This window comes from Peromyscus leucopus, chromosome 8a (genome assembly GCF_004664715.2).
Source record: "Peromyscus leucopus breed LL Stock chromosome 8a, UCI_PerLeu_2.1, whole genome shotgun sequence".
NCBI lineage: Eukaryota > Metazoa > Chordata > Mammalia > Rodentia > Cricetidae > Peromyscus > Peromyscus leucopus.
This window is the reverse complement of record NC_051085.1, coordinates 42,315,042-42,328,357: the sequence shown is the minus strand read 5'-3', so window position 1 is coordinate 42,328,357 and position 13,316 is coordinate 42,315,042. Positions and strand designations below refer to the sequence as shown.

The following is a 13,316-nucleotide window of genomic DNA, read 5'->3' as shown; positions in this document are numbered from 1 at the left end:
AAAGACTCCAACCAGGGACTAGGTCAGCATCCATTTGCTATAGGAGAATATATGTGCATTAGTGGACCGTGAATATTTACGCCAAGCAGCACACACATATCTGTATGTAGCTGCCAGTGTCAGGTGTTCAGGTGAGCATCTCATGGCCTTACCTCCTCCATGGGGATGACCTGGGCATATCCACCACCTGCAGCTCCTCCTAGACAAGACAGCAGGAACAGTGAGGTGAGTCCCCAGACTTAGTTACAGGATACACACAGACCTAAGGACACTACTCATACTCCACAGAGAAGCCTGCTAAGGCCCGGAGGTTCTGTCCACACAGACAGAAATTAAACAAAAACAGTGCACTGTATCCAATAATGCCATTTTAGGCCTTCTGTTTCTGTGTTTAAAAAGGAAAGTTGACATAGGCCTCCAATTACCCCTCCTAGGGAAACGGAGAGGAGTATCATGGATTCAAGGCCTGCTGGACAACAGAGTGAGTTCAAGGCCAGCCTGGGCAACTTAGCAACATCCTGCTTTCAAAATTTTTTTTTTTTTTTTTGAAAAAAAGGGTTGGGTTATAGGTCAGTGGTCGAGTATTGCTGTAGTTTGCATGAGACCCCTAAGTTCGGTTCCTAGTACCACACACACAAAACATCTGAAACCAAACAAAAAACATCCCCAAAGGTAAATACAATATAGCAAATATCAGTACTGTAAAACACGTATTTGAGGATATGAGATCATTTTATTAAATTCATCTTAGGGTCTATGTGGTTATGTTTAATCTAAATCATACATGATATAAATACAAACACCACCCGCCAGGCTTGGCGGAGCACCCAGGAGGCAGAATCAGGGGCATCAAACCTGAGGCCAGCCTTGTCCTCACAGTGAGACCACCCCTCGAAAATACCCAAACCGAAACGGCTGCCCATGGGGCGGGTGCGTGTGCGTGTGCGTGTGCGTGTGCGTGTGCGTGTGCGTGTGTGTGTGTGTCTTTCCTGTCATGCCCAAGCTGCTGGGGTTCAATCTTCACCACCATGACAGCCAAACAAGAACTAAACCAAAAAAAATACTCACCTGTGAACACCTCAGACATAAACATGATAGGCTTCAGGCAATTCATCTGATGGCTGCTTATCCCTCCCAAGATTAGCTATTACACTGAAGATACCAGTCTCTCACAAACGTACATCATTTTTACAATCTACCCTGTTCTTCGGATGTTCTTTCCACATTATTTGAGTCTCACAGTAGCCAGATGAGCCTCGTACTAGAAGCTCTTCTACACTAAAGAGATGTGCCTCAGAGACTTTATGATTCGCCACAGAACCTTGCAGAGGTGAGAGACACCAGCCAGGATAAAAACCCTAGCCCCTCTCCTCTAAGCCTCATGTTCAATCTGCTGCATAAGGCATGGCCCTCCAGGAGGAATCGGTACTTAATGGGTTAGGAATTATTAATATTTGTAGCAGCGATATAAATAAAGTACAGTTAAAAACCACGAACTGCCAAGAACACGCAGTAATTGCAGCAATGAGGGCCGAGGAACGACCTAATGATAAATCAACAGAGCAGGAGTAATGAAGAGGAAGGTGCCAGACGTCAGCGCAGCTCAGCCAGGGAGGAATTTCCTCACAGCTCTACACACAGCCAGTTGTCTCCTCTCCAGAGCTCCTTGGCCCTGCCCAACAACTCCCACACGCTGCAACTTGGGGCCTGACCTACAGAGCTCATATGTGTACAGGAAGAGACCTTTCACTGCGGCCGGGATGAGGAAGCGCCAAGAAGATGGGCGGAGTTTCAAACTCACTTGGCAAAGGAGGTGGGGATGATACACAGAAGACTCGGCAGGAGGCCTGAGTAACAGTGTCAAGGGACCAGCTTCCCGGGGCTCCACGGAAGACCCCCCCCAACCCTGCAGCAACCTCTGCATGCCTTTACGCACTAGGAGGTTCAAGTTGGGGTGACGCCTACGTCCTGAGTGTTCAGGGGAGATAGAGGAAAGACCATGCAGCTCTTTTGCAAACATTTAGTTCCATCTTTGGGCCTCCTGTTCAGTTTGAACTTTTGCTCCCCCCATTTTGCTCTGGAAACTGGCTTTGGTTGCTAAAGAAGTACCTTTCACTCCAAAAGTGGGTCCCTGGGAAGGCTGCCTCAGACAGGCGAAGGAGTTGACGTGTAGGTGGGCGGTCAGCGCCTGTACCAGTCCAATGGTGACTGTACTCTTCCCTTCTCCAAGTGGGGTGGGCGTGATCCTGATTTGGGGGGTAGAGAGATAAATTTAATGGCATGTCCAAGACAACCTTTATAAAACCAAGCTGAGGTTTCAAATCCAAATCCGAGGACACAGGTAGCGAGCAAAACTCTCCCAGTATACTTGAGACCGTAGTTTCTTGGAATGTTCCCGGCATAGCACATGGGCCATGTTTAAGCTAAAGTCAGAGGCACATAAGTGAAAGGCTACATGACCAAAATGGAGAGTTACTGGGTCACGGTGTTAATAATGTTCATTTTAGAGAGTAGCATAAAAAATAGTCTTTAAAATAGTTGGGACCACCAACTTGATGTGGTGTCTTTTGGGGCTATCCTGGCTTTTGCTTTCCAGAGCTATTTATGTGGGGTAGAGTGGGCAAAGGGACTTTCTCAAAGGTTGCTGAATGAGTGAGGCAGGGCCAGATTCTCAGGATTAGAAGGGATCCCAAAATCCCCACTGGCTTGCCCACATTTTCCCAGATGCTCATATCCAGGTTTGGTCCTCACCATATCCAACAGGTAGATTCAAGCTCATTACTGCCAGGTGACCTTTTGTGTGTGTGTGCATGCGCACACACACACACACATGAGTGCACATTCCCATAAGATGCTTTAATGGATATTGCATTAGATTTCAAATTTCTTAAAAATATGGAATGCTTCACAAATTTGCACGTCATCCTTGCATAAAGCCAATGCTAATCTTCCCTGTATCATTTCAATTTTAGTGGATGTGCTGCCCAAGTGAGCAGGCCAGGTGACATTTCTAGGAACAAGTCTCGTGTTCCAAAGGAGACATCCGATTCCCTGTTATTGCCTACATCCTGGGAGGGTCAGCTAATCTGGGGCCCGTGGGCTGCACACACCTCAGACTAGCCATGAAATTGGCCCAACACAAAATCATAAACTTACTTCAAGTACTGAGGTTTAAAAAAAAAAAACGTTTTCTTGTTTAACTAAATTATGTGCTTTGCAATTATAAATTTTGTAGAGGACAACATGGTCAAAAGTACAGGGCTTCAAATGCTAGATGAGTAAGTCCAGAGTCCACTGCACACCCAGGAGGAAACCCCTACATGGAGGAGTTGACTTCCCAGGACACCACACAAAGACATATTTTTTCATGCTCATAATATTGCTGTATTTTGTGATATTTCATTCCCAAGTAAGGTCCCATAGCACCGTTCTACAGCATACTTTAACCATCACTAAAATTCCTTAAATGTTCTCTTCAGTGCTTACAACCTCATTTTTTTTTTTTTATGAGTTATATGGTGTGAGTCAGGGTGTCTAGGAAACTTGGCCACAACAACTCTAACGACAGTTTTCTAACCTACAAAATCTGGTGATGTTATCACAAGGAGGAAGGCGTGCCTTCAGATACAACTCTGTCCTCAGCTCTCTCAGAACACCCCTGTGACATGATCAGTCAGTCATTCATACAGTAAATATTTATTCAGTACTATCATGAGTCAGGGACTGGGCTAGACCCTGGAACACAAAGATGATCAAGTCAGACTCTGTGTCTCCCTACCAGGACTTCTAACTGATGGGAGATACAGATAACTCAGTGATTATAGCAACTGTGATAAACACCAAGAGGAGGAAACAGGGCAGGCGTTGTATTAAAAGCATGTGGAACAAGGTTTCACTCGCTTTGGAACATCAAGGGACACTTCCTGCAGACCTCAAGTCTAAGCTGGGACATGGCTATCGGATAAATATATTACCTACATGAAATGTAGAGTGAGCCAAAGACAAGGCATTACACTCTAGGTTTTCATCTGCTTTTAGTGGGTTTTCCTACTGAGGGAAAGTGTGGCTACAGTCAACAGTTCAAAGCTCCGAATGGTCATCACCCAGGGCATGTAAGCATACAAGGAGTAAAGATAAGTAAAGAGCCATTGGGTACGTTTTTCTTTAAGGAACAGTCAGGAAAGGAACCAGTCAAGAAGAACATATGGAGCATGTTCATTGCTTGGAAAGAGGCTAAGGAAGACCACGTCTAGAGATGAAGAGCCACCAAGGACTGAATCAGGATGAGGACCAAGAAGAACTGATGAGCTCAGCGACAAACGGGGCCGCTGCTGACCACCACACAGCAGGGACTTCTGATGAGCCAATTAGATACTACTTGATGAAAGAAACCGGAAATGCTCGGGTCACAGGAAGGAGGGTTTATCAGGCCCCTCTCCAAATGTCTAAACAGCACGGCATCAAGGGGAGTCCCAGTGGAGACGGTTACACAAGGCTCTGAGTCAATGTCACACTTTTGTAGATGCACCCTGAATCAAAGAAAGCAAAGAGCCCAAACAGACACCACCATCTTGCAAAAGCCACCTATGTGTCTGAGGAGCTGCGCTTTATGTCACACGGAGGAGTCCATTTTCTCTCCCAAGGATATGCTGGCAGAGCTGAAGGAGACACACCCCGCGATGACCTCAAACTTTAGCCAGCCATCCAAGTCTTAATTGGAAACACAGGACTGTTCAGCTCGCTGCCAACGAACACAATACAGGAAAATCACCAAGTAGGAAGTATTTATTGGAAGCAATAAAAGGAGAGCGACAATAAAATTTTATTTCACCCCCATCTCTGCATTTGATATCAAAATTTGGTTTAAGTTTTTCCCCATATCCTTCCTGAGCTCAGATCCCAAATTGTCAAGTGGGTTTCACAAGGAGTAACTTCCAAGTGAAGTTTCCTTTTCTGTGTCTAGGAAGCCTCTTTGTTATGGAAATGGCCGGGAGTTTCTCTCACCATCTCCAAGCTGTGGTTGCCTTCCTGGTGCTGAATCTACAACATTTATCATGTGATTTTTATGACTTTTGAGATGACATTATAATAAGAATTCTGACATGCTAATAGGAGAAGAAAAATGCCCACACTTCCTGCGTTGCTGACACCTGTCGGGGCACACATGAACAACAACAAAAGAAGTCTAGCAATGCCATGAAGCCTTTTCTTAGTACTTTTTGCTGTTATTGACAGCGGAGATTTATCACAATATTCTGTGACAACTGGAAAGAGGTCTATTCAAAAGTGAAAGAGATTTCCTATGCAGAGACAAGAGGTAAAGATTTGAAGTATATCTAAAATTGAATTGTGTCAAACAGGATCATGGGCACCAGCTATGCGTGGCCTGACCATGAACTCCCAAGTTACATGCACAAACAGCCATAAATACATAGGCATCTTTATGATTTGGAAGGTTTTAAAAGCCCGTTACTATCTAAGAGTAAATGTGACAGTCCATTTGGTTGTTTTTTCCTTTATAGCTGACGGAGGTGAAGAGTTCAAGGCCCTGTTGGCACTTGTTTCTTTTAATGATCGATGTCCTAGGTCGCCATTAGTACAACTTAAAGAAAACCTCACAGATGTTACTTAAGGTAGAAAGGGAAAATCTTCCAAAGTCAGTAACAGTTGTTTCCAAATTGCACCAAAATAATGGGTTGAAACATTCAAAGAAAGAAATTTAAATCCGGTACTTAGCATTCTGAAAAATAAATAAATAAATAAAACCAACACAAAGGATCTTCATTTTCCTCCAGTGTGAGGAAATAAAAGACTATATTCTCAGAGCACAGAGCAATTTGGACTTTTAAAAACTGTTCTTTCCAATAAATTCACAGAAATTCTAGAATCTTCTACAGTGTAGTTGGTGCAGGAACAATTCACCAGAGCACATTCAAAAGGCTTGCAGCTGTACCCCATGTCAAGCCTTCACACAAAATTCCTTTTCACTAGTGTCACTGGGAAAAAATGTAAAACTCAAGAGCCCCTAAGAATCCTTTGGCATATTTCCCTGGGTAATTCCCAATAGTTTTCATTTTGTCAGGCAAAGCAAATACAGCCCTGTGTAGGTGTAAATATCATGTGACGGGTAGCCGATGAGAGGCAGATCATTCCCACTGAAGATGAAATCTTACAATCTGAAGAATGGTTCTTAAAAAAAGAAAAGGTTTAATCTGTTCTCCATTTGAGTTAAGAATAGAATTAAAAAAGAAAGAAACCTCCACTCTTCCATATTTTCATCCCTTCTGTTGATATGTTTAACTCACATTTACACTTGATTCGAATGTACCATATTGGATTTTTGGCGATTTAGGTTTACTGAAAAAATGTCTTGGGTATCTGAATTCTCTAAAGCATGGGAGAGTATTTATGTTACAGAGTTCAGAGAAAAAGGCAGGACACAAAATGTTATTTATAGCGTGATCTTTAAAGTCAATAGGATGGGTATAAAGGTAAAATCCTGGGAGGAAATAGAAAAAATAATGAACTTTTGAGTAATGAGATAGTTTATTTTCTCCTTCTGACTTTTCGTTATGCTACATTTTATACACTAAGTCAATATTATTTTCTGAATAAAAAGAGCCTTTAAAAAGGGGGGGAATATTTCTCCTTTGAGGGGTCATTTGTATTCTAAAAAAGTTGCAACAAGCCATATAATAGTTGATACTATAATTTCCCTCTAGCTTTTCATCTGATTAAAAGTCAAAAAAGGGAGGTGAATTTTATGTCAAATTTTAGTTTCCATTTTTATATTACAACTGTATGTCTGACATCAATCACTCAGCTGCCAGAACTAGTTAACACACTGACAAATATATCATGTATTGCATTTGAAGGAGAATTAGCTAAGTAATTTAATTGTGCAGGATCTCTCTATGCAGCCCTGGTCGGCCTGGAACTTGTGTAGAGAAGGCTGGCCTTGAACTCATAATCCACCTGTATCTGTCTCCCCAGTACTAAGATTAAAGGTGTGTGCCACCACACCTGGCTCCTGAATTTGTTTGTTCTTATAGAATACAGTGGGGTGTGGGCTCTCTAGAAGCCATAGATTTCTGCCGTGGATGTGCTCAGGGCTAAACAATTTCACCTTCACGGGTTCTTTTTTGCTTTGTTGTGTGGTTTTGAATATAGGAGAAAGGAAGACCCCTTCATTGATGTGGCTTCAAATGTTTCTGTGAGCTGAGAGGGTTTAATGCATAGTCTCAAGAGAAAGAACAATTGTTCTTCTGCCATTTAATCTGTCTTTGAGGACTCAACTTCAATTTACATTTTTTAAAAAAGATTTATTTATTTATTATGTGTACAGCATGTTTGTCTGCAGGCCAGAAGAGGGCACCAGATCTCATTACAGATGACTGTGAGCCACCATGTGGTTGCTGGGAATTGAACTCAGGACCTCTGGAAGAGCAGTCAGTGCTCTTAACCTCTGTGCCATCTCTCCAGCCCTCAATTTATATTTTCATTTACAATGTGGTAGGCTAGTTCCATTGAGGTCACAAGTAATCATGTCAGCAATGGGCTGATGTGGAGTAAGGTTTCACTGAGTGCAGACTGCTGGAAGCCAGTGATCAGCCATTCTGGCCATGGTATGGTCTAGTCCAGGGCTTCTTAATCCTATTTCACTTGTGAATCCTTTCAACTAAGAAATTTTTGTGTGGTCTCAGGTATGCAAATCAACCATTAATTAATAATAAATTATAAATTAAAAAACTCAATTCTGCCAGGCAGTAGTGGTGCACGCCTTTAATCCCAGCACTTCGGAGGCAGAGCCAGGTGGATCTCTGTGAGTTGGAGGCCAGTTTGGTCTACAAATCGAGATCCAGGACAGGCACCAAAACTACAAAGAGAAACCCTTTCTCAAAAAACTACAAACCCCGCCCCCCCAATACCTCAATTCTTTGGCATATATAATTTTACCATTTATTAAAAAGTGAATTTGCATACTAAGATGGAAGTGCAGTGGTTTTTACAGAAGAATTAAACCTTGGATGACTATTTAAAGGACATAAAGCATCTTCAATATTTTTTTTCAGAATTGAAAGACATTTTGATTTAATAATCGTCCATGATGAGAACGCTGCTTTGCATAAATATGCCATACAAGAACAGCAGAAGCATATTTAGGAACTGATGGAAATTCTGTTCTAGTCCCAAGCCCAGTTCATCGCATCATTTTGTTCTTTGGGAAGCTCAAGTCAGCAACTCAAATAACAATTTTAAAAATCAAACACTCAAAGCTACACAGAGAAACCCTGTCTCGAAAAAACAAAAAAAAAAAAACAAAAAAAAAAAAAATCAAACACTCTAACACAATACAACCCAAAGACACACCGACTTGACCCTTACATGCTACAAATGATGGGAGGAAAATGTTAGGTATCAAAAGCCTTTATTCTCCATAATTAAACCAGTGTGTTCCTGTCCGAGCAGAATAGTTCATAGGTACAGCTGAAAATGTGAGTGTGAGCTCATGTGTTTCAGGAATTTGAATGGGCGGTGTGTGGTGTGATGGTAGGTAGGCCCAGTGTGAAGGGCACACAGTGTACACTCAAGATGCATGACGGAGCAAGGCTGTGTACTGCCAAAGACACGTCAGCTACGTTATGTGCTTTCTGAATTAATTTCTCATGGCTGTGCATTCAGAACCAGCCTTTTACTGTTGTCCTCTTTTTTTTTTTCTCCCCCACAACCACCACATTTGATGACACGACTCCAGACTTACAAAGCTGGATCTAGCATGTGGCCGGAGGCCAGGCCTTAATGGCTTAACTCCCACGTTGGGAACTTGATAACAATATCATCATAGCTTTTGTTTAAGACATGTCAACTCTGTTCTTAGCTCAAGGCGGGGCCATGTCTAAATCTCGGCTTTATTTCTAAAATGGACAAGCCCCAGATGGAGCATATCACAGCCACTTCATGAGGGGAAAAAAAGTGCTTCATGAATCTTCCCTTATTATCAGATAACACATTTCTCCTGAGATCCTTGGATCCTATCCTAAAGGGTCTGGAGATTAAACCCAAGGCCTCACATACGCTAAGAAAGCAGCTCTACAACCGAGTGACAACTCCCGTCCCAAACCTTCTGAACTAGACCACAGTGAGAAAACTCAGTAAAACCCACCAAGACTACGCAAAGCCTGGAGAAGCGAAGCAAAGCCGTGTAGCAGATACATTATTTTTAATTACTTTCTTTAAAGCGTGTGTGTGTTTCCTTAGGGAGCCCCTTTACTTCAAGTGCAGGTGTGTACCCCCTTTCCCAGCTCTGAGATGCTTTTAAATACCTCAGTGTCCAAAAACGTGCTTACTCATCGCAAGCTGGCATCAAGCATACTTGCCTAGAAGCAACCTTGACTACAAGCTGCTCTAAACTCAGACCCAGGAGTGGAGGAATGGCCATGCCCCTCCCACCTCGCCTTTCAGCAGCAGGGCCTACAGCGTACCTGCAGATAGGACCAATATCTCTAAGCTCAGGTAAAAGGACATAGGGTTGGGCTCTAAGATTAGAAAGGAATTTGGTGAGTACAAATGCTGGCAGCCTGAGGGACAACATTTAAGCCACAGACCCTGGAGGTGCTACACCAAGTTATCTGGAAAAAGAAAAACTGTCTTGAACAAGTACAAACTTGTCATTATTCCATCAACAAGATACGACAATAAATATTTGCATAGCTCTTGCACTGTATTAACTACCATAGGCAATCTAAGAATGGCTTAATGTTTATAAAATGATATGTATAAATTATATACAAATACTTCGACATTTTACAAGAGGGGCTGGGACTTCATATTTTGGTGTCCCCAGGTCCCTGGAACCAATCCCCTGCAGATACTAAAAGTTCACTGCAAATGATTTCTCTTCTAGAGAAGCTTCCTGAGGAGACAAATGCACAAATATGCATGTCCAGGGCTATTCATTTTAGCACGGTTTACAGTGATCTCAAACTTGAAAACAGTGGAAATGTCCATCAGTAGGGGAATAAACTCTGGACCATCCCTCTCCCGTTGTCAAGCCGTTTTCTCTCCTCAGTACACTAGAAGAGTTAGAAACACTCTATACTAGTGATGGTGAGGTATCTTAACACCTGTGCCCCACTGAGAACAAGGAGCTGGAGACACTGGAAAATAATCCAGATATATAATAGAATGCTTATCCCATGGCCACGAAAACAGTAAATGTGCACTAGCTCATTCCAGAAGTGTGCCACTGAGCACATTATGGGATGACCTTACTTAAAGAAGGACTGATCAGTGTGAGACCACCCTGACCTGAGGATCTGTTTCCCCTTGGGTGGGAGAATTTGTGATATTTTATTCTCGTGTTTATTTTCAGTATTTTAAAAAAAAAAATTCTTATAGTGAGACTACATTATTTTTATAGCTGTCTTAGTTTGCCTTCTATTGCTATGATAAAACACCATAAGACTAAAAACAAGTTGGGGAGGAAAGGGTTACTTCATTTTACAACTCTGACATCACACTCCATCACTGAGGAAGCCAGGGCAGGAACTCAAGACAGGAACCTGAAGACAGGAAGTGAAGCAAAGACCATGGACAAATGTTGCTCGCTGGCTTGTTCAGGACTGCCTGGCTCAGGGAATGGGGGAGGGACTGCCTATAGTGAGATATACTCATCCATAGCGGGGTATACCCACCCATATCAACCATCCATCAAAAAAACAAAACAAAACAAAAGCAAAAAACAAAAAACAGCCTACCAAAAAAAGAGCTATCAATCTGTCAATCCTGTCGGTGTCCGGGCCGAGTGAGGTTTCCCGTGTTGCGTACAGGCCAATATGATGGGGGCATTTTCTCAATGGAGAATCCCTCTTCTTAGATGACCCTAGCTTGTGTCAAGCTGACAAAAAACCAAACCAAACCAAACAAACAAACAAACACAAAAAAACCCTCAAAGCCAACCAGGACAACAACCAACAAAAAGAAAGCAGAAAGCTATCACATGGATAAGTAAGTAAACTGAAATTAACTAGGAGACAAGTCCATAGCTAAGAAATGCTTCTGGCTGAGACAGAAATGCATTTTGTACCTCAAGCTTTATCTATCTATCTATCTATCTATCTATCTATCTATCTATCTATCTCCATCTATCCATCATATCTGTCTATCCATCATATCTATCTATCTATCTATCTATCTATCTATCTATCTATCTATCCATCCATCCATCATATCTATCTATCTATCCATCATATCTATCATCTATTATCTCTCTCTCCATCTATCCATATCTATCTATCATCTATCTATCTATCTATCTATCTACCTAGTCTCCTACCTACTTGCCCACCTACCTATCATAGACAAGTCAACTGCACAAAATTGCAAAACTACACAAGAACTTATGTCTCTTGATGTTCTCTAATGTCACAATGAATCAATAGTTCAAATCCCTGATTGTCTACTTCAGCTAGCAAATGTATTTTTAAAAGAAAACAACAACAACTGACCCCTTTCACACAAAGTACCGATTTATTTTTCATATAAGAGTCAATACAGTTGAAAATGGCCCAACCTTAGTTTGAAATGTAATGAGGTTGTGTAAGGTCCACATGAAAACGAACCCCCAAGGACACTAACAAAAGTGTGTACATTTCACGATGTATCTTAAAATATTATTTGGAAGTAGAACACGCAGCAGCACACTTCTCAAAGCCCTTACTCGGTCCAAAATTATGTGCTTCTAATTGTTATTTTGATTTTTTTTTTATCATGGAAAATGGAATTTAAATGTCCAGGACAGCTGGACAGCTGGGAATGGTCATGAATGCCTGTAGTCCCAGCACTTAGAAGATAGAGGCAGGAGCATGAAGGGTTCAAGGACATCTTGGGCTACATAACATATGACTTGGTGGGAGAGAGAAGCCCAGAGAGCAGTATTAAGTATAGGGTAAGAAAAAGAAGGCCCTGGGGGCTGGGAGTGTAGTTCAGTGGTACAGCACTTGCTTAGCATGCATGAAGCTTAGCATGTTCTCCAGCACTGTTAAAAGAAGCCACCCCACTTCTGGTTTGACTGGTGGTGTAGTTCAATGGTAGAGCCCTTGCCTATAGCATGACGGATTCTGGGTTTGAGCCCTAGCATGTCCAATTTAAAAAATAAATTAAAAAGTCAAACAGCCAAGTTAGCAGCTTGTTCCTCTAGATACAGAATAGAGATTAATCTGTTCCGGCCTGGGGGTGAGGAGCCTTACCTTGTAACAAGCAGAGGTTTGTCCACTGAAACAAAAAGGGACAAGGACAAAACTGAGAACACTATGCCCTTAAAGGGCAGGTGGACAGAGACAAATATGGAAGACAGTTCTAGAAACACATCTCCTCAGGAGAGTCATTTTGTAGTGGAGACTTACCCGGCAACCAAGACGTATTTTCCATCTTTCTGATCCTTTAACCTCTCCAGCAGGGACAGACGGACTTTGGCTTTGCTCTTGCCGTAGATTTCAATTTCATCTGCAAGCAATCCTATCTCCTTGGCAAGGACGTCCACAGCTTTTGGAGTCTGTCCTCTTGAAATCTCAATATCACTGGAGGGGAAGAAAGAAGCATGAAGGAGGCCGTCGCCTCAGCTTAGGTGGTCGATGCTGGAGGGAAAAGCATCCAAGCGCCCCGCCAACCATTAAATCAACCCAATGGCTTTGCGGTCCCTTTTCCCAGGCAGAATTAAACACAACTGCTAACAATTAAGATGCATGAGAAAGTGACTTTTCCCTCCCTTTCTTTTTGAGATATTATTACAGAACACTTAACCAAGATCCTAGAATGGTGTCAGGCACAAAGATACGCCCCCCACTCCCGTGTCACACGGAGAGAGCAATTGTGTGTTTTGCACTATGGCTATGGTAAACCCATCATTGAGCACAAAGCTCCCTGAGGCAGGGGAGGACCGAAAGGCCACCACACAATGCTCTCCCACCTGGCTAGCCAAAGCGTCTCTTGGCTATTCAGGAATATGGAAATGCTATTTTGTTTTTATCTCCTTCCATATTTGTTCTCTTTCCCATTTCCAGTCCAAAAATAATACTTCAAAATATTTCATTAATTATGTAATAGCTCGTGAGAGGATGCAGTACCCGGAACTCAATCTCAGACTGAGGAGAGTCAGAACCTTCATCGGCAGGGTGGCTGGGCACCAGACTTCACTATGAGGCGAGCAAACAGTTGTTGTATTTCAGGGGCTCTCAGCACCACCGTATGTACTGCGGACCACAGAGAACACTGCTGTGGCCGATATGCCCAGACATCTCTCTTATTTGGGGCTAGCC

General features: G+C 42.5%; 1 protein-coding gene and 1 non-coding gene across 2 annotated transcripts in view; both read right to left on the bottom strand.

Moving 5' to 3' along the window:
* Positions 1–13,316, bottom strand: part of Mthfd1l (methylenetetrahydrofolate dehydrogenase (NADP+ dependent) 1 like) — a 188,095-nt gene that overhangs the window by 130,911 nt on the left and 43,868 nt on the right. Inside the window, exons 11-13 of the mRNA XM_028858204.2 lie at positions 12,405–12,578; positions 2,110–2,246; positions 153–199 (exon numbers count right to left, since the gene is read on the bottom strand). Of these exons, the coding sequence (XP_028714037.1) occupies positions 153–199; positions 2,110–2,246; positions 12,405–12,578 (358 nt within the window). The remainder of the gene's footprint in view (positions 1–152; positions 200–2,109; positions 2,247–12,404; positions 12,579–13,316) is intronic.
* LOC114683856 lies at positions 2,890–2,996 on the bottom strand. The gene has a single exon (XR_003733214.1). It is a non-coding gene; the product is annotated as a U6 spliceosomal RNA (small nuclear RNA).